The following is a 19,141-nucleotide window of genomic DNA, read 5'->3' as shown; positions in this document are numbered from 1 at the left end:
CTTCTTTTTTTCCTGCAGTTTTGGGTGCAGAAAAAAGAAGCAACATGTCATATCTTTTCTGTGATTTTCCCTGCTTATTTCCATTAAATATAGTGAAAAACGCATAGACAAAAACAAACCAAAAACGCATTCGGTTTTTGATGCATTTTTCGGCCAGAGGTCCGTTTTTGCCGCGTTTTTGTACATTTGTCACTGGTCAAACAAAACTGCAGTGTGCGCACATACCTAAAACCCTGCTTCAAAATCACATTTAATAAGGAGAATAACACAAAAAATGCAATCAACAGAGAAGATTGTTATTGCTTAGTTTGGTGTGGAAATCTGCAGTAAATGTTCAGAACAAACACCAGTATGAACACGGCTTTGTGGCTCATGTGCACATAACTGCTGATTATTCTGCAGCGATTTGACAGCACACGTGCACTTTAAATCGCTGCAGAATTAATGCAGTATTTTTGTTAAAAAAAAAGCCGATTTCATGCGCTATGGCTGCTGCCCCCACCATAGACAGAGTGGGAACTGCATCCAGAACGCACAAATAATTGACATGCTGCTTTTCTGAACGCACGGATTTGGGTCAAAATTTTAGCACCCAAATCGCTACATTCATAAAAGCATCGTGCACACGTATCATGCACAATCTACATAGACTGTGCAGAGGATGCAGGATGCATGCATTTACGCAGCAGTGCGTAAATGCATGTCAGTACGCAACGTGCGCACAAGCCCTTACAGACACAAAAAATCAAGATGTCAATAGTGAAGTTTATGTAAAAATTAGAAAGTTATGGCTGTTACAACTATGACTGAATGAATGAATGAACAAAAAAATAAATCTATAGGTCCCAACTGTCCTGAATATAGCGCTACAGTCCCAATTTTAGGTCTATTCCCCTAAGTCCCGCGCATCTGCTGTATGTCCCTCACTGCCACCGCCCCTCTGACATCTCCTCCTGCCCAGGTAGAAAGCAATGTCAGATGGATGTGGTTTTTGGACATGGTTAGGGACATGCTCAGAAATGCTATGGGGCGCGGTTTGTCCTTCTTTCTGTTCTAAAAAAGTTCAGAGCCATAAATTTGCTATTGGGCTCTTCTACATTTCTCCTTTACATTCTTCTATCGGCCCAAACATGTGTTGTTTACACCTATGAAGGATGGGTGTAATGTTGCGGGCCTGTGTGTTCCTTGTATGCATATATATTGGTATAACAGTGGAAATCCGGCAATGCAGGAATGCCCGTACAACAGAGGTAGGAATGATGAGCTTTTATGTATCAAAAATTAAAACATCCAAACAGATGATGACATAAAAAATTGTGTAGGCAAGCCATTGGCATCGCAGAGATGCGTTGGTTCTGAGAGGAGGCATTTTGGCACCTTGCCTACACAATTTTGTATGTCATCATCTGTTTGGATGTTTTAATTTTTAATACATTAAGGCTGATCATTCCTACGTCTGTTGTACTGGCATTCCTGCATCGCTGGATTTACGCTGCTCTTTTTTTGAGGCTTCTGCAATGGCCCAGACCCAGACCTTTCGGTGCTGATTCTAGTAATCCTACGAGAGGGTGGAAGGATCAGCTGACTTGTTTGATGTATCTGCATTATGACTCTCTGGAATGATACTCGTGTTGATGGTATATGGGTCTGTGCTTCTGGGAATATACAGTACATTGTATATACTCTTTCAGCAGTAAAGCATTATCCTTTAGTGTCCAGGAGTGTGTAGCAGTGTGTTTCCTATGCCGTTTCTTACTCCATCCCCTTATAACAAGAAGAAGGGTAATGATAAGAAAAGTTGCCCAGAAATGATTTCTAATTTAACAGACCTTAAGAGATGATGGAATATCAGACTCGGTATTTCCCTTCTGTCCGAGGCTGACCATGGATATACTACAGCACCATGTACAAATGTGAACACGATACAGCATCTTTGGAGAGGCTCTCTTTAACCTTACTGTATGGTAACAGATATTCATTTTAGGTTGTAAAATTAAACACAGAAATCTGCTCCTGACCTTTCCACTTTTTTTCCGAGCCTCCCAGACAAAGCTGCACGTGTGCAAAGGACCTCAATCCCAGGCTAGAAAAGATTGAGTGAGTTTAGGTTTTATTATTTAATTATGGCTTGATCTTCCTACTGCTGTAACCATGCTGTAAAACAAGCTCTGTGTATTGTTCTCACTTTCTGGACTCAAACCTGCTGTCTTTTCTGCCTATTCAGCGACTAGATCTTTTTACATCCCGCTTGCAAAATCTCTCCTCCTCCTTATCTGGCACTTGCCTTGTGTGTGTGCAATGCTCTGAACCTGCATCATGGCCCCTTCAGCAATCTAGATTTGTACCTTTGGCCCTGTTCACATCTTGTTTTTGTACATATTGGATGGAGGTATCCCCCAACTTGTACCTTTGAAATGTCTGTAGGCTCCCATTCACCCAGCATATGTCCATGAGTGACCTTTTGGCATATACTGGGCCACAATGCCTTAATGAACCCTTTGTGTGTTGTAAAAAATGTAGTCTACTGCACTTTTATATACAAAGAGGCAAAGTAAAAATACATATCCCACACATTAAGTTTCTATAAAATGGAAGTCTATTCTCAACATATCCCACTGCTTTCCTAATACAGTGGGGTACGTTAGAGCCATTCCTCAAAGGTATACTTTTGGAGATTCTCCCGACTTATGCCTTTGACATAGGCTTAAAATGAGATGTAAATAGGGTCTAATATGTGTGTACCTAATTTTTTTTTCCAACATTATATACTTATAATACTGTACACCTTTTGTCTAGCATCCAGCATACCAGAAATCAAGGGTTGAACAGAGTTGTCTACCTAATCAAGAACAGAACCCTATACTTCCTAGTTTTCTATGTACATAAGCCAGCATAATGGCAAACCAAAAGAGAAAATAGGGATATAGCTGCAGTTATAATCCTCTTGTCTGGTGCACAGCAGCTCCTAAATCAGTATTATTCAATCAGAATCAAAATCACATATATCCATGTGCTAGAGTCAAAAGCAAAAGTTATGCATTTCTGTGTCCATCCTTAGTCTTTAAGGCTGCTTTACACGCAACGGCGTCACTAACGAGGCCAGATGTGCGTCACGAATTCCGTGACCCCAACGACATCACGTTAGCGATGTCGTTGCGTGTAAAGCCCCCTTTAGACATGACTAACTAGACATTTTCCCACAGCTGGAACACTTGATCTACCATTTTGGAATTTTCTTTTTTAGCTGTTGCACTTAAGTTGTTCATATAACCAAAGACAGATTTTCATCCTATAAATGGTTTCCCATAATCTAGCCAACATCTCGCGGAAGATCTGGCACCTAGCTTAATTTTAGGTATAGTCATCTAAAATGACAACCTTCACAGAACAATAGTAAAAAGACAAGCCATTCAGAAAATAGATAACTTAAATCCCTAATGTATTGGCAACTTAATCCATAATTACTAATAACTGCATTGGATGTTTATATATTAATATGCAAGATATCAGGGTATTAAGGGAATCTGTCATCTTTTTCATGCTGCCTAAGCCACGAGCAGCATGAATCAGAACCTGGTAGCATGATTTCCGCCAGGTATATTTATCTATGAAACGCCGAAGCATTTAGAAGTTATGGTTAGAACTGCTATAAGGCTGGTGCCTATAGCCAGAGATCAAATGAGAACCGCACCATCTACTGTCAGTTCTTCCCAATGCCACTCCAGGTGATAGACAGGTCTCTTTCCCTTGTATGTACTGAGGGAGAAGCCTGTGAATAACCTACAGTAGTTCTGGGAATTGCCGGCTAGCGACCATAGCTGGATATGAGTCTAGTTCTGATGCTACCCGGCCACTGCTTCCCAGCACTGCTGAAGGTGACTGACAGGTCTCTCCCTCGTATACATAGAAATAAACCTGTAAATCATCTGCAGCTGTTCTGGGAATAGCTAACTGACGACCATAGCTGGATATGAGACCAGTCTGATGCCAACCTGGCTGGCTGTCCCCAGTGCTGCTATAGATGACTAACAGGTCTTTCCCTCATGTCTACAAAACCTGCAGTAGTTCTGGGAATAGCTGGCTGGTGACCATAGCTACAGGCAAGACTGAGGGAGAGACCTGTCAGTCACCTCTAGCACCACTAGGAAGAGCCAGCCTGGGTGGTGTCAGACTTGTCTTGTCTCCGGATATGGTTGCCAACCAGCTATTCCTAGAACTGCTGCATGTGATTGACAGATTTTTCCCTCTGTACACATGAGAAACCTGTCAATCACCTCCTCTTCCCAGCACTGCAAGAGGTGATTGATAGGTCTCTCTCTCATGTGTACAGAGGGAAAAACCTGTCAATCACCAGCATCAGTTCTGGGAATAGCTAGCGTGTGACCATAGCTGGAGACAAGACCAGTCTGACTCCACCCAGGCTGGCTCATGGGTACTTAAGAGAAACCTGTGAATTACCTGCAGCAGTTCTAGGAATAGCTGGCTGGTGACCATAACTGGGGACAAGACCAGTCTGATGCCACCCTGGTCGACTCTTCCCAGTGCAGCTATGGGTGACTGACAGGTCTCTCCCTCATGTGTACATAGGTAGAAACCTGTCATCACCTGCAGTAGTTCTGGGAATAGCTGGCTGGCGACCATAGCCGGAGACCAGAGCAGTCTGATAACGCCCAGGCTGTCTCTTCCTAGTGGTGCTAGAGGTGTCTGACTGGCCTTTCCCTCATGTGTACATAGAGAGAAACCTATCATCACCTGCAGCAGTTCTAGGAGTAGTTGGCTGGTGACCATAGCCGGAGACAAGACCAGTCTGATGTTGCCCAAGTTGGCTCTTCCTAGTGGTGCTAGAGGTGACTGACCAGTCTCTCCCTCAAGTGTACATAGAGAGAAACCTGTCATCACCTGCAGCAGTTCTAGGAGTAGTTGGCTGGTGACCATAGCCAAAGACAAGACCCGTCTGACGCCACCCTAGCCGACTCTTCCCAGTGGTGCTAGAGGTGACTGACAGGTCTCCGACTATCTTCTAACTATATTTTCTCTGAATTGCTGGATCTTTTCAGAGAAAAATATACATGGCTGCAGCCATGCTCTGATTCATGCTACCCACAGTTAGGGCAGCATGAATGAGTTGACAAGTTCCCATTAAAGGGTATGGAGTGTATCCTCTGTTGAAACCCATTTGCTCTTTAAGGGTCGATGTTTTTATTTTGTAGGTTCTCTTTATCACAGTTAAAATGACAAAATAGTGGCTACTTTCCTCTTAGCAAGTAATATTTATTAGTCCCAGCAAGATCTTATTGTTTAGGTTTACAGAGAGAACATACCCTTTAAGATTGTAAGGAGCTAGTTAGTCCCATGGTCCATAATACGCTACTATGCGCTCAGAATGCTAAATAAAAATCTTGTATAACACATCCATCACCTCAGCTTGTTGACAATTTGCAGGGAATTACAGAGGATACTTTTACTATCCTTTATCTACACTTTTGGTCCTCATAGATGGAGCGTCACATGGAATGAATTGATTGGATTATCTGTACGCACATATTCCATACATAGGGAGAGGGGATAATGTGTTGAGTTCCACAGCGTTTATTATTAGAGTGGCGAATCACTTTATCCTCCCTATTAAATCCCTGGGCTTTGTTTTTCTGACCTTCCTATTCTCTTACTCGCTATAAACTTTTCTGGCTCAGGCGTAGCAAAGCTATTCTTCCTTAGTACTGATACAATCCGGTGCATGGCACAGCTCAGCAAGAGCCACAATGGTGAAGTGCTTGGTTAAAATCAAGACTACAAAAAGTATTTATTTGCGCTTGGTGAATCACTCCAGCAAAGAAATTTTCATTCGCTTGCTGAAGTTTGGATCTAGGATCAAAGCCACAAGTGCTGGTAAAACTTTGATCCATTGTGTGATGTGTGTCAGTAGGGTGGTCGCTATCGGTCACTGACAGTGTTTGTATAGTGACCACATGTCGGAAGAGACTTGTGTCAGATTGTATCCTTTAGTTTAACTCTGGTGTCCAATAACTATGAGCGATTATGTCTTTTTGTTTGTATAATTAACTACACTAAACCACTAAGTTTTCTGAGGTTTAGGGAATTTTTTATTTTTACGCTTTCGTTTTTGCCTCGCCTTCTTTCATAAGTCATAACTTTTTTTATTTTTTGTCAATATAGATATATGGGGACTTGTGTTTTGCAGGACAAGCTGTAATTTTCAATGATACCATTCATTTTACCATGAAATTTACTATATAAACTTCCAAGTGAGATGAAATGGGGTTTTATATTTTGTTTTGTACACTGTTCATTCTGGAGACGTGATTGTCCAGGACAGTGTGATTACGATAATACCAAGCTTACAGAGATTTTTTTTTTTATTTCTATGATGAAAAAATGTTAAAAATTTTGTATTTTTCCATTGCCATTTACGGTGCCTTGCCTGTAATATTTTTATTTGTGACTTTTATACTCCAGGAATCCAGTATAAAAACCTTAGAATTCTCCCCACTTTACTTTTATTCTCTGTAGTGTCTGCACATTTTTCCAATGTGCCTGCCTTTGACACGTCTTCCTTAAAAATTAAAGTAATTGAATGAATAATGAAATCTACCAGAGGTGGTGATGTTTTTCATAAACTCCTCAATAGGGAAGCATACTGGATATTTATTCTCCAAACTCTAAACCCTAATGGCTTAAATAGACAGGAATTTGTCCTAATTATTAATACTATATACATAATTTATAAAAACTTATACTGTATATGTATATTTTTCTTTTCTCATAATATATGATATTGATTCTAATAATTAACAGAAGCCTTTTCCAAGGCCATTATCATTATGTACCCACTTCCAGGTTTCTTTTTCTGTCATTCTCACTTTCTGTTTAGACATACAGTGGAACCTTGGTTAACGAAAACAATCCGTTCTGGGAGTGCGCTTGTTAACCAAGTTACTCGTTCAGCAAAGCAAGATTTCCCATAGGAAATCATTGCAATGCAGACAATTCCTTCCACATTTTGTTAAATGTCCCATCCCGGTGCCCTATTGTGCTATTCCACACACGTACAAACACACACACAAACACGCACAAACAGACACAAACACACATGCACAAACACGCAAAAACACAGATTATGCTCACCTTACTTTCTGTTCCCTCGCCGGTCTCCTGGAACTTGCAGTTTGCCCTATAAGACGTGTATCGGGTAACCAAGGCGACCGATGCCGGGCCTTCCGCACTCAGCGCGCTGACGTCAAAGGCAGGAGCCGCTTGCCTCTGATTGGCCAGCGTGCTGCCTTTGAGTAGCGCCTGACAGGGGAAGTTCCTCCCTCGTCACGATGGTTACCGGATACACATCCTGTGGAGGGAGGACTTTCCCCTGTCAGCCGCTACTCAAAGGCAGCCCGCTGGCCAATCAGAGGCAAGCGGCTCCTGCCTTTCACGTCAGCACGCTGGGAGCTGAAGGTCCGGCATCGGTCACCTTGGTTACCCAATACATGCAAGTTCAAGGAAGCCGGCGAGGGGACGGAAGGTAAGGTGAGCATAATTTGTGTGTGCGCGTGCGTGTTTGTTTGTGTGTGTTTGTGCGTACTGCAAGAGCGGGTTAGAGCGCGGTGGATGTACAGAACCGGAAGTGTGCGGTGAGTATTTTGCTCGTACAGCAAGGCTTTCTCGTAAATCGAGTTACACATTTACAGAAAGCTTTGCTCGTTAGGCGAAATACTTGCTAACTGGGTTACTCGTTAAGCAAGGTTCCACTGGATAGTGACTCCTTTGAAGAGCAGTATTTTTCCAAGGTGATAAAACTAATTTAGCAGGACATCGATGATATTTAAATCCTAGTCTTCCCTTTTTTCACTTTACACCATGATATTAAGTGCTGAAAGAGCCCAATAAGAGTAATTAAAGGGAATTTATCAGCAGGTTTTTGCTACTTCATCTGAAAGCAGCATAATGTAGGCAAAGAGTCTCTGAATCCAACAATGTATCACTTAGATTACTGGGTGCATCTGTTCTGACATAATCTGAATTTTTAGCTCTAGTCATGTAGCTGAGCCCAGGGAGTGGTCCCCTACCACACTAGGCTCTCTATAGAGATTGTACATTGACATTGAGGTGTCAATCACAGCATGTTGGACTGCCTTGCACATGAGTTTCTAGTCCTGTGAGGGTCCTGCTGCTTAACCAAACATAGCAAATAAACAAAATATCGGATTGTGACAAAACAGGCATGCCTGAACTTTCTGTGTTAACCCTTGCAGCATGCTGGCTTCAGCAACATAGCAAAAATCTGCTGACAGATTCCTTTAAGTGAATACTTTCTCCTGTGTTTTTATATGGCTTGGGTATTAATTTACAAAGAAAATAGTGGTTTTTATTTGTTGTTGCTTTTGTATTAGTTCTTTAAAGTGTAACTGTTCTTTAAATTTTTATTTCATAAATCACACATTTTAATAAGCAATTTTGTAATATATCGTATCAGAGACATTTCCTTCCTTATAGACCAGGACTGCATTTAATTCTTTATTCACAGGTAGAATCTGTATTCAGGGAAGACTGACTTTCCCATTACTACTGAGAGAGGAGATTATTTTATGCTTTTACTTATGTAGCACCATCATATTTTGCTGTACTTTATTATCACTGTCCCTTTGGGGCTCACAATCTAAATCCCTACCAGTACCCTACTAGTATGTCTTTGGAGTGTGGGATGAAACCCATCCAAACAAAGGGAGAACATACAAACTCATTAAAGATGGTGTCCTTGGTGCGATTTGAGCCCAGGACCCCAACACTTAAAGCAACAGTGCTAACCACTGAACATGTTGCTATGGCAGTTGGTGCTCTTAACATTCTATGCAAACTGAAGAAGGGGAACAGCTCTGCCTTCAGCTCCTCCCCCCCCTCATCTCTTAATAGAATATTAGTTGCAAATGCCATCTCCTATCTCAGTAATGGGAATATCAGTCTTTACTGAATACAGATTTTACCTGTGAATTGAGAATTTTAAGAATGAATGGCAGAGAAAGAAGCAGATTTATCTAAGAGATATTACAAAGTTTCTTATTTTCATGTGTACTATTCATTTATTAAATACAAATTAATATAATGGTTAATAGTGATGAGCGAGCACTACCATGCTCGGGAACTCTGTACTCATAATGAGCAGTTGGACACACGGACGGGCTTGACTATTGTACTGAGTATAATGGAAGTCAATGGGGAATGCAAGCTTTTTTCCCGAAGATTTTCCTGAAAAATGGTCCAGATCACATTTGACTTTCCTTATACTCAGTACATAAGTCAAGCCTGTCCAATTACTTGTTACGAGTACAGAGTTCCCGAGCATGGTAGTGCCTGCTCATCACTAATGGTTATTCTTTAAGTTTGACCAATCAATACAAAGAATAGACTATTGTTTGTGGTCTGTGCCAAAGTTGTGGAGGCCTTGGGCCATAACATTTGAGGAAGGACATCTTCCTAGTAACTGTCTTTTATTGTTCTCTAGCCAACTTAAGCTAGGCATACCCAGTAGGTGATTGTTGGCAGATCCAACATGCTATAGAAGCACATAGCACAGTATAATAAATATGTATGTGGTTTTGCAATCAAGCAATAGACGTGCATAGAATGCACTGGGTAGAACCTGGCAATTATCCTCTGACATGCTGTTAATTGGTTAAAATATCTTGATTCATAAAGAGAGAATAATTATTATCTATGGGTATTTTAAACTGCCATGGAAAAAGAGATTATGTAATTACACAGAGGTCAGAACACCATAAGCACCATGAGGCCCCAAGTGAAAAACCAATTAATTTTGTCTCTATGTAAATTAACCTTCTCTATCGCACTGTTCTTCTTAACACCATTCTCTCTGAAGTATTAATATTATATTGTCCAGGATAAGTGTAATTAGTCAAAGGTTCTCCACTATTTTCCTACACCTTCCTCTGTTATGTTAGAGAAACCTGTGTGATTCTTAAAAATAATGCCAACATCATCAAGCATTTCTAGATTTTATCCTTGGGTAAAAATGGCTGGAAAAGACAAAAGCGCAATAGGGTCTCATCTCATTAACAACGAGTGAGAAACAAAAGGAAGGTGCTCACCTGACTGGGTTGTGAAGGCACAATGCCTTTTAATACATATACAGTGGCATCTGAAAGCGAGGGATCCCCTGGTCAAAATTATTGGTATTGTGAACGGTTAAGCAACTTGAGTATGAAATGATCTCTACAAGGCACACAACACATACACAGGAAAGAATAGCTTATTTAGATAAAGACTCCCCCACACTTCCTTGTTCACCGATTTATTAATTAAAAAAAATTCCTCAATTGCTGGTGTAATCCAATGGTGTAATATCTCACGATGTCCATCAAATTCTATGGTGATGCATTCTTAGAATGAGGCTCCATATGTCACTTGCGGTCACCTGCAGACAAACAAAAAAGGGAATATATGGCAGTACTTGTCTTTATTGTGAGTTTGTAGTATACGTTGGGAGGATAGTCATAAAGTTGCATAAATCGTATGTATTAAAAAAAACTTATAGTGCCGTATACTTTTTTTTTACTGGATGCTTCTATATGGAACAGCACAATGGGCCATATAGTTAAATGAAAGGTGTACCAACATGTACTAGTCTACCAAGGCTACAGTTTTGGTCTCTGTAGTCTTATGAATTGTTGGCTCATATATCAAATGGACATTACACAGTGTTAAAAAACCCATATATAACAGAGCTAGTAATGTTGGGATAGTGACTGAGAAAAAGAATTATGACAGATGGACTTCTTGTCTGCTGATATGAGAGGAGAGGCATCTATAAGAATGGAAGAGAGGACGTCTCGAGTAGAGGTTGTGTCTGAGTTAATATCTACTAGTATGGTACTAGGGAGAATTACAGATGTTTGAGGAGAAGAAAGAATTGTATTATTTTGATGAAATTTTATCACCATAGGAGTAGATTTTGGGATAATAAGAGACGAATTGCACTGGGAGAAGAATTGGACACGTATGTTTTTTGTGCCTCAGCTGATGAAAACGCCATCAGTTGTCATCAAGCATTTTCACCGGTTTCTACTGAAAAAATATACAAAGATGCACCTGTAGTGTTTTCTCATTTTGACTCTTTGAAGAGCCCAGCTCAACAACTAATGCACCAGATGAATCTGAACGAGCCCATACCAAACTATGGGATTCGTTACCCTTCGGCGTTTCCAGATATGTGGAAACAGGGCCCAAGATTTCTATCCTGTGCTTCACTTACACTACGGATGCTATAACGTCTAGCTAAAGTGTTCTCACAAACAAGTTTTGTGTTCTAACAGTGCCTTGTGACATAACCTGGATTGTCCACTACTAGTTCTTGTCAGACCATGTGTTGATATGTAGAAATCCTAACAATTCATGTTTCTTTCTTCTTTTCTTTAGGTATCCTGCTGTCACAGCAGAATGATGATAATTCTTCCCCTGTGCCTGGCAATTCCCCTTCTAGGGATATTGAGGTGGTGGCAGATCTCCGATACGATGGAGAGGACAGCTTTAAGGAGGAGCCTTTAACCATCTCAGAGCAGATGTACAACCCCAGTGCTAGCTTATTGCCCACGCCAATAGATGAGGGGGTTGAGATGCTCTTTAACAGCACGCTCAGATCAGAGGGGGAAAGAGACGATGCTGATTCATTTGAGGAGTTTGATGCAGATGAACATGCATTTTTGATTGCAGAGGAAGAAGAAATGAAGGAGGCCCGGAAAGCACTAAGAGTGAGCTACAATTTTCTAATGGGAAACATGCAGCTGAATGCGTTTCTGAAGAGTTTCTCCCGGCTTGCTTTGGTAGCTTTGGGGTTGCTCTTGGTGCTCCTACCATTGTTGCTTGTCCTGCTGGAGTCAGACATTGACATTTCTTTTCTACATGACATCCGACAGACTCCGGAGTTTGAGCAGTTCCACAATGAATACTACTGCCCACTAAGGAAGTGGCTGGCATGCAAAATCAGCTCGGCACTTAATGTTGCCAACAGCTCTTAAACTATTGCAATATCCGTAACTGAGGGTTATATTCAGAAGTTTCTCTTCTTCGCCACATCTCAAGGTGGTCTTCCCCAATTCATAAATGTGTTACTGATACTGTTACCAAAAACACAGAAATACCCTGTAAACTGTTTAGATTCCATTGTTTTTTACTGTATAGTGAGGTACTTAAGGAAATATTTCTATATTTTTAGCAATTGACATAATAATGTGTATAAAGTATAAAAATGTCAAGAATTTCCACTTTCACCCGTTCTTGAAGAGTCCTTTTGAATATAAACCTCAGTCTAATCTATAACCCCTTCCCGCCAGAACAGACTGATACAGTACTGTCATGCCTGGCGGTGGAACGGGTAGCCCATGCCTATACAAGCAACATTTTTTTGCTGGTTTTATTTTCTTACCTTTTTATGTGTTGAAATATTTTGGTAAATTTGTAGTAAAGAAATATGTCTTCTTAACTTATTTAATTGTACAAACCTAAAAGATTAATGCACAAGCGCATGTTGAGACAGATATTTTTACGTGTCTGGCAATATTGATTTTTCCCAATGTTTTATTCTCTTTTTAGTCTTTGTGTAGATTTTTTGCTGTTAAACACAGATGATACTGGCATAGCACATGGACGGTGCTCAGCCTGGAGCAATGCAGACTTTGTATGTATAATACAGGTGACAAGTCAGGGTATATTGTACATACCGACGCACAAGCCTGTACAATAATAAGAAAAGGGCGAGATACACTCAATTTTCTAATAACATTTCATCTAAATGAATTACATTTCCCATGAAAAAAACAGTTTTAAGTTTCCTAAGTTACACTTTTATCCATTACTACGTGTGACCAAAATTCTCTACAAATATCACTTTCACGTGTGCAGAATAAGGCTGAATATTCTGAATATAGAAGAATAAAACAAGCAAAATAGTTGTCTGCTATATCCATGTTCATGGCCAAGCCTCATGTTCACGAATTAGTTATTTTCAATTTTTACTTATTGCACACAATAATACAAGCTTGTTGATTGATTGTAAGCTGAGAGAGACATTAAAGGGTTAGTCTCGTCTCTAAGATTGGAGTAGGTGTAAAATTAATATTACCAAGTACCTCCAATTAGAAATGTAGTATAATTCTCCTGATTCACTATGTCTCATGTGCAGGGCATTGCAGTAGCTTAGGCATCCATGGTTATGACCACATATATAGTAACAGTTACTTTGTTGCTAGTAGTCGTAACCATGGATACCTAACTTGCAATGCCCTGCACATGAGGTAATAGACCGCTATATCAGGAGAACTATACTACATTTCTAATTGGAGGTATGTGCTAATATTATTATTATTATTATTACACTTACTACATATTGGGATAGGATTTTGGAGATGGAATAATGCTTTAAAAAGGCTCTGTCGCCAGTTTTTTGCTATCTTATAGGGAATCAGACCCTTATTCCAGTGATGTTACTTACTGTAGATTGTGAGCCCTTGCGGGCAGGGTCTTCTCCTCCTGTACCAGTCTGTGCCTTGTATTGTTCATGAATAATCTACTTGTCTTTGTATGTCCCCCCTTTCCACATGTAAAGCGCCATGGAATGAATGGCAGATCTAGCAGTGCTCTGAAAAATGAGCTCTGTATAACCCCGCCCACACCACTGATTAGCAGCTTTCTGTATGCACTGTATTTTGAGGAAAAAGCTGCTAATCAGTGGTGTGGGACTAGGAGGCACCAGGCAGATTGTCCTCTAGTGATAATCTCCTTCTGATAAAAACACTGATTTTATTGAGCTTAAAGCAAACAGCCCAATAAATGATACATCACTAGAATCAGGGTCTCCACCTCTTCATCATGATGCTCCCGGATTACAAAGCAAAAACCTACTGACAGATTCCCGGTAAAGCAATTTATCCATCGTGCTTTAAAGAGATATTTCAGGTTTGACAAAAAATAAAAAAGCTGGAGAGAATCCTATAATTGTATTTTTAATTGTTTGAAATGTGCTTCTTAAGGCTGAGCTACACGGCAACTTGGGCTTCAGTGTCAGCTCATGTCGCTGCTGTATTGCAAAAATACGGAACCATTGGGATTTTTTGCAACCTGTTTGTCACGGTAGCAGAACCTTGTGGGTGGCAATGCAACCCCACGCACTTGTACTGTGGGGAGATGTAGCAGCAACATGGAGCTCATCCTGTTGGGACCAAAGTTGGTGTGTGGCCCCAGCAGAACACGCAACCATTTTATTACACCTTTCCACTTTCCTGTCTTCCTTATTGCTCATGAGGTGCGCTGCTCTCTCCTAGTGTAACTACAAGCAGCTCTGTCCAGCAAAAGCTCTCTAGACAGTGAGAAATATTTTACGAATACAGTGATCAATAAGTTAAAGAACCTTTCTAAATTAATAATAATGAAAAATGCATTTTCTTCTAGACTCTCCACATTTTTATTTACTATTAACAGTGAATTTTTGCAGTAAAATTGCAGTAAACACAGGCCGGGTTCATGGTCGATATACAAACCGCAATGTCCAAGCTGGTTGCAGGTCTCTCGACATGAGAATAAAGCCTCACGTGCCTATGAGGCTGTAAGTTTGGGGCAGAAGACCGGCGAACAGCCTGGGCACTATGGTCCATATTTATTGTATCTTCTGGGTAGGGTTAAAGCACAAATCAACATATTCCTGCAAATTTGCCCAGATGAATAGTCCAGGAGTAGATACATTGGCCCTGATTTATTAAGGAGTTTTCTACAGATTTCTGGCATAAAACTCTTAGAGACTTCGTAAACAGTTTCCAAAACTAAACACTGAGCAAAAATGTTCCGACTTTTGGTGTTTTTACTCCAGTCCTGGCTATCTCCAGGAGCTGGACCTGGACAAGACATGCAACAAAACCTAGCTGTGAAATCCATTAAAATTTACACCACAATGGTGACGGATATCATGCCAATTGGCCCTTGGAGTGATATTGCTGGTGGAGGTGCACAGCACTTGTAAGAGGTCCAAATTCAGAGGCGAGCATAATGCCAGTGTTAATAAATCAGGACCTTTATATGTGCTGAAAGTAGCGGTCCTTAGGAAGGATCCTCTAAGGCCGTGTGAGGGCAGCCTTTATCCAGCAAGCAAAAAACTACCATGAAGCTAAATTAACATTTGGAATATCGAAAATATATGTCGCATTCCATTGGGTACATTTAACATCCAGTCAAAATGCACAACATTTTATTTCCCGAGATATAAACTGATATTTTTATGGTTTGGCTAATATTAAAATTTTAGCTTAACTGTGCACTTCACTATCACACTTCCTTGTGATATCCTAAATGCTACAGTAACGTATAGATTGTGCTTGCTCTGGGGTTGCCATGGTTGCTTGAACAGACTATCCTCTCTTGAGACCACCACTGCACAAAAAACTGAGCTGAACGACTCATGTTATGTACATTGGCAGTGCTGATGAGCCCTGTGATTGGCTGCAGCGGTGATGTGCACTATACTAATGCTGTTACCGCTGATGTCTGTAAACAATCACTGCATATACCATTGCAAGGATGGTGGTAGAGCAGGGGAAGGTATGTTATTTTCACCTATTGAGAGGCTATGGATTAAAAAGGTAATTTGTGGCAAAAAAAAAAAAAACATTTAAAGGGGCTGTCCACCTATGGGGAAAAGTTTTTTTTTTTTTTTGCTTAAGTGTATGTAACTGGGGCTAAGAATCATTTTTGCAATTGGTTTTCATAAAAAAATGTGCACCATATACATTCTGTATATAGTCTGTGTTGCACTGTCTATTGCTGGCTGCTGAATGAGTTAACACGCTGTCCGTCAGTCAGTGTGCTTTGACGGTCTGACGAGAGCTTGTAACTCTTTCATCTGCCTTTTCTAAGCTCCTTTCAGCTGATTAATGATGGCAGACTACATAAAAATGGAATGATCAGGAAAACAAAGCCGGTAAAAGCCAAACAACGCAACATTTTTTATATAGCACAGTCGCAAAAATTATTTTTAACCTCAAAAACATACATTTAAGTAAAAAAAAAATCAAGCAATCAAATCATTTGTCATCTCAATTTGTTACATCACAAATAAAGAATGATGACATCATACATGTAAAGTCATAGCCCAAGTATAAAGTATATGCTTGCACTATATTTGAAGGAAACATTTTAGCCATGTTATTCATGATATTTTGTGTAATTTAATTGACTTGTGTAATTTATTTTAGTAGATAAATATATATATATTGCATCTATGTACATAAGAGTGTATCATTGTGCCACCACTGATTTTATGGCAAAATCAGCAGTCTTTGGTGTCACATAGTCATAATGCAGCGGAAACACCCAGACCATCCATAGTTGTACTGAGCTGAATTAAGATCATCATATAACCTCCTGTGATCTTAGTTAAAGGGAATCTGTCAGTAAGATTAACCCCACCAAACATCATACACGAGCATGCAGGTATTTGAAATTTCAATCTATCGACACCTTTATATCTTTTATCTGTTGCTACATTCCCAAGTAAATAGCATTTTAATTCCATTGCATTCATGTTTCTTTAGTCTGATTGGTAGATCACTGCCTGACTTCCTTACAGACAGTGAGCTTTCTATCCAGCTAAAGAGTCTGGTGCAGGGCAGGGAAACAATCTCGGAAAGGCAGCGGCTCCTTAAAGGGAATCTGTCAGATCCAATATGCCCTCCATCCCAGCAGCATTTATACCTGTATGCCCAAATTCCTTGCCTAACCATTCCTGTATAATGCTATTCACTAATATAAATGTTTAAAAAAAACTACTTATAAACCTTGATTTCACTATGCTAACTAGACCTGTGACTAGCCACAGGGTTGTTGTTTCCCCAGACTAGTCGGCCCTTTTTCCGTGCAGTCATGCCCATGTAGGCGTGAAAACATGATTTCCACAAGCCGACTTCACCAGCAGCTAATGGAAATCTTGTGCATGCGCACAGCTCATTTCAGACTAGCCAGTGAGCCTCAGAAGCAGGGTGTACGGTTCTCCCCTTCATTAGGTGCACTGCGCAGGAACAGAAGTTTAGAGGACAGCTTACGCACACATCTCCTGAACTTCTGGCCATGCGCAGTGCGCCTAATGAAGCCACGAACCGTGCACCCGGCTTCAAAATGATACTGAATGGCCTGAAATGAGCTGTGCACATGCAGGAGATTTCTAGGAGCTGGTGGTGACGGCGTCTCGTGGAAATCATGTTATTACGCCCACAGGGGCGTGATAATATGGAAAGAGGGCCGACTAGTCTGGGGAACTAATGCTCCTTCGACTAGTCAAGGCCCCAATTAGCATAGGGACAGAGAGATTTATAAATCCTTTTTTTAAACATTCATAATAGTGAACAGCATTATACAGGGCTGGTTAGGCAGGGAATTTGGGCACACAGGTGTAAATGCTGTTGCGTGGGAGGGCAAAGGGGACCTGAGACGTTTCCGTTAAGTGCTCTGTCATGCTTACAACCATTAATGCTTTTCTTGCATACCAATTAAAATGTTAATTTCTTTGGAAAGCCGCATGAGATGGAAATGTATATCCTACATATGCATTCGAGGGGGTTGATTTTACCGACACATTCCCTTTAAGTTCAGAAGAACCTAGTAGTTGTAGATGTAAATATGTGGTATTATGATATTATAATTATGGCTGCATGACACTGACACACGCCACATTTTTACATCCTAATCCACGTTGTGTTTCTATGCAGAGGAAGCACAAAAGATTGATATTAACTGGAAATGTGTTGCACCGACTTTCTTTTGCACTCACACATGACAGGCTTCATTTGCTAGATAGTACAAGTTACTAAAAGGGTGAATTTATGTCTTGTTTTTGAACACAGGGAGTAACAGTACAGAGCTGAAGAACATAATGGAGGTAACTGGATGTATTGTGTAACACACAGCTTTGGATCAGACTAAGGCTTTGTACTCACTGCAGTATCCGATATAATAACCTACTGATACAATGCCCGCCATCTCTTCACCTGCCGCGGGGTCTTGCCATTCCACACTTTACATATTCATGTATGGATGGAGTCAGGATCCCTGTAGAATTGAAGCTTTAGAGCCCTTTTTTAACAAACCATAGCCAAAATGTGAAAAAATGAATGCAAACAATGATCCAGCAAACAGAATTGTACGTGTAATTGTATTCATTCGGGAGATTACATGTTGCCTGTCATTCTGAGAAGTCAAGGGCTTAATTAAAGGTCAGATTTAATCTAGCATACAGTGGCGGGTTTTACATCCCATAGGTTTCTCTGTTGGTGGTTATCTGTAATATCTTGTACATTTTGAAAATGTCACGGTGTTTATTCTCCAATATCAGGACGGAGGAAAGTTGTCATCAAGATACTTTGTAAGGCAATATACATTTGGCTGCCAAGAAAATCATCCAGGAAATAATGGCCTTGTTCCCATTGGTATAGACCAGTGTTTCCCAAACTCCAGTCCTCATGGCCCCCAACAGGTCATGTATTCATGATTTCCTTACTATTGAACAGGTGATGGAATCATTATCAAAGGATCACCTGTGCTATATTAAGGAAATCCTGAAAACATGACCTGTTGGAGGTCATGAGGACTGGAGTTTGGGAAACACTGGTATAGACTGATTTCTGTAATCGCCATATCCATTCCATGGCGGGTTCAATATGGCCACCGGTGCCCATAAAGGGGGCATGATGTGCTCTATATCATAGCTCCTTGCATGTCACTAGGTGGTCTGCACATGCAGAGATCTTGATGACAGTTATCCTCCCGAATGACCCATGACCCATATTTATTCATTGCAGTATGTGAATTGTCATATGTTCTGTATGTATTTGGTTCCTGCTCTTCGTATATAGTGGAGCGGTCTGTTATGTGCATTAACACGTCACTAAACCTTGTTTTAACATCCACGTTTTGTAATGTTTGTCTGCTTACACATTACTACATATATAGAAGGACTAGAAGCAGGTTACAGCAAGTGTAGATGATGATTGATGAACGTAGATGGCTCACGGCAAGTGACAAACATTAGGAACCGGTAAAGTTCACAGACATCCCGGAGAGATGGATACAAGGGGAA

At 40.5% G+C, this 19,141-nt stretch overlaps 1 protein-coding gene across 2 annotated transcripts in view; it reads left to right on the top strand.

The window, feature by feature from the left end:
• The window catches only part of FRMD3 (FERM domain containing 3), a 276,523-nt gene extending 259,118 nt beyond the window's left edge, over positions 1 to 17,405 (top strand). Inside the window, exon 14 of one of the 2 annotated variants that reach the window (XM_075318304.1) lies at positions 11,740 to 17,405. In XM_075318304.1, the coding sequence (XP_075174419.1) occupies positions 11,740 to 12,044 (305 nt within the window). In that variant the 3' untranslated portion in view covers positions 12,045 to 17,405. Of the gene's footprint in view, positions 1 to 11,445 lie in introns of both variants that reach the window. The other variant, XM_075318296.1, reaches the window with a different exon arrangement.
• Positions 17,406 to 19,141: the final 1,736 nt, after the last annotated feature.

The sequence above is a fragment of the Anomaloglossus baeobatrachus genome, chromosome 1 (genome assembly GCF_048569485.1).
Source record: "Anomaloglossus baeobatrachus isolate aAnoBae1 chromosome 1, aAnoBae1.hap1, whole genome shotgun sequence".
Taxonomy (NCBI): Eukaryota; Metazoa; Chordata; class Amphibia; order Anura; family Aromobatidae; genus Anomaloglossus; species Anomaloglossus baeobatrachus.
The sequence above is the reverse complement of the archived record's forward strand: the minus strand, read 5'-3'. Positions and strand labels throughout refer to the sequence as shown.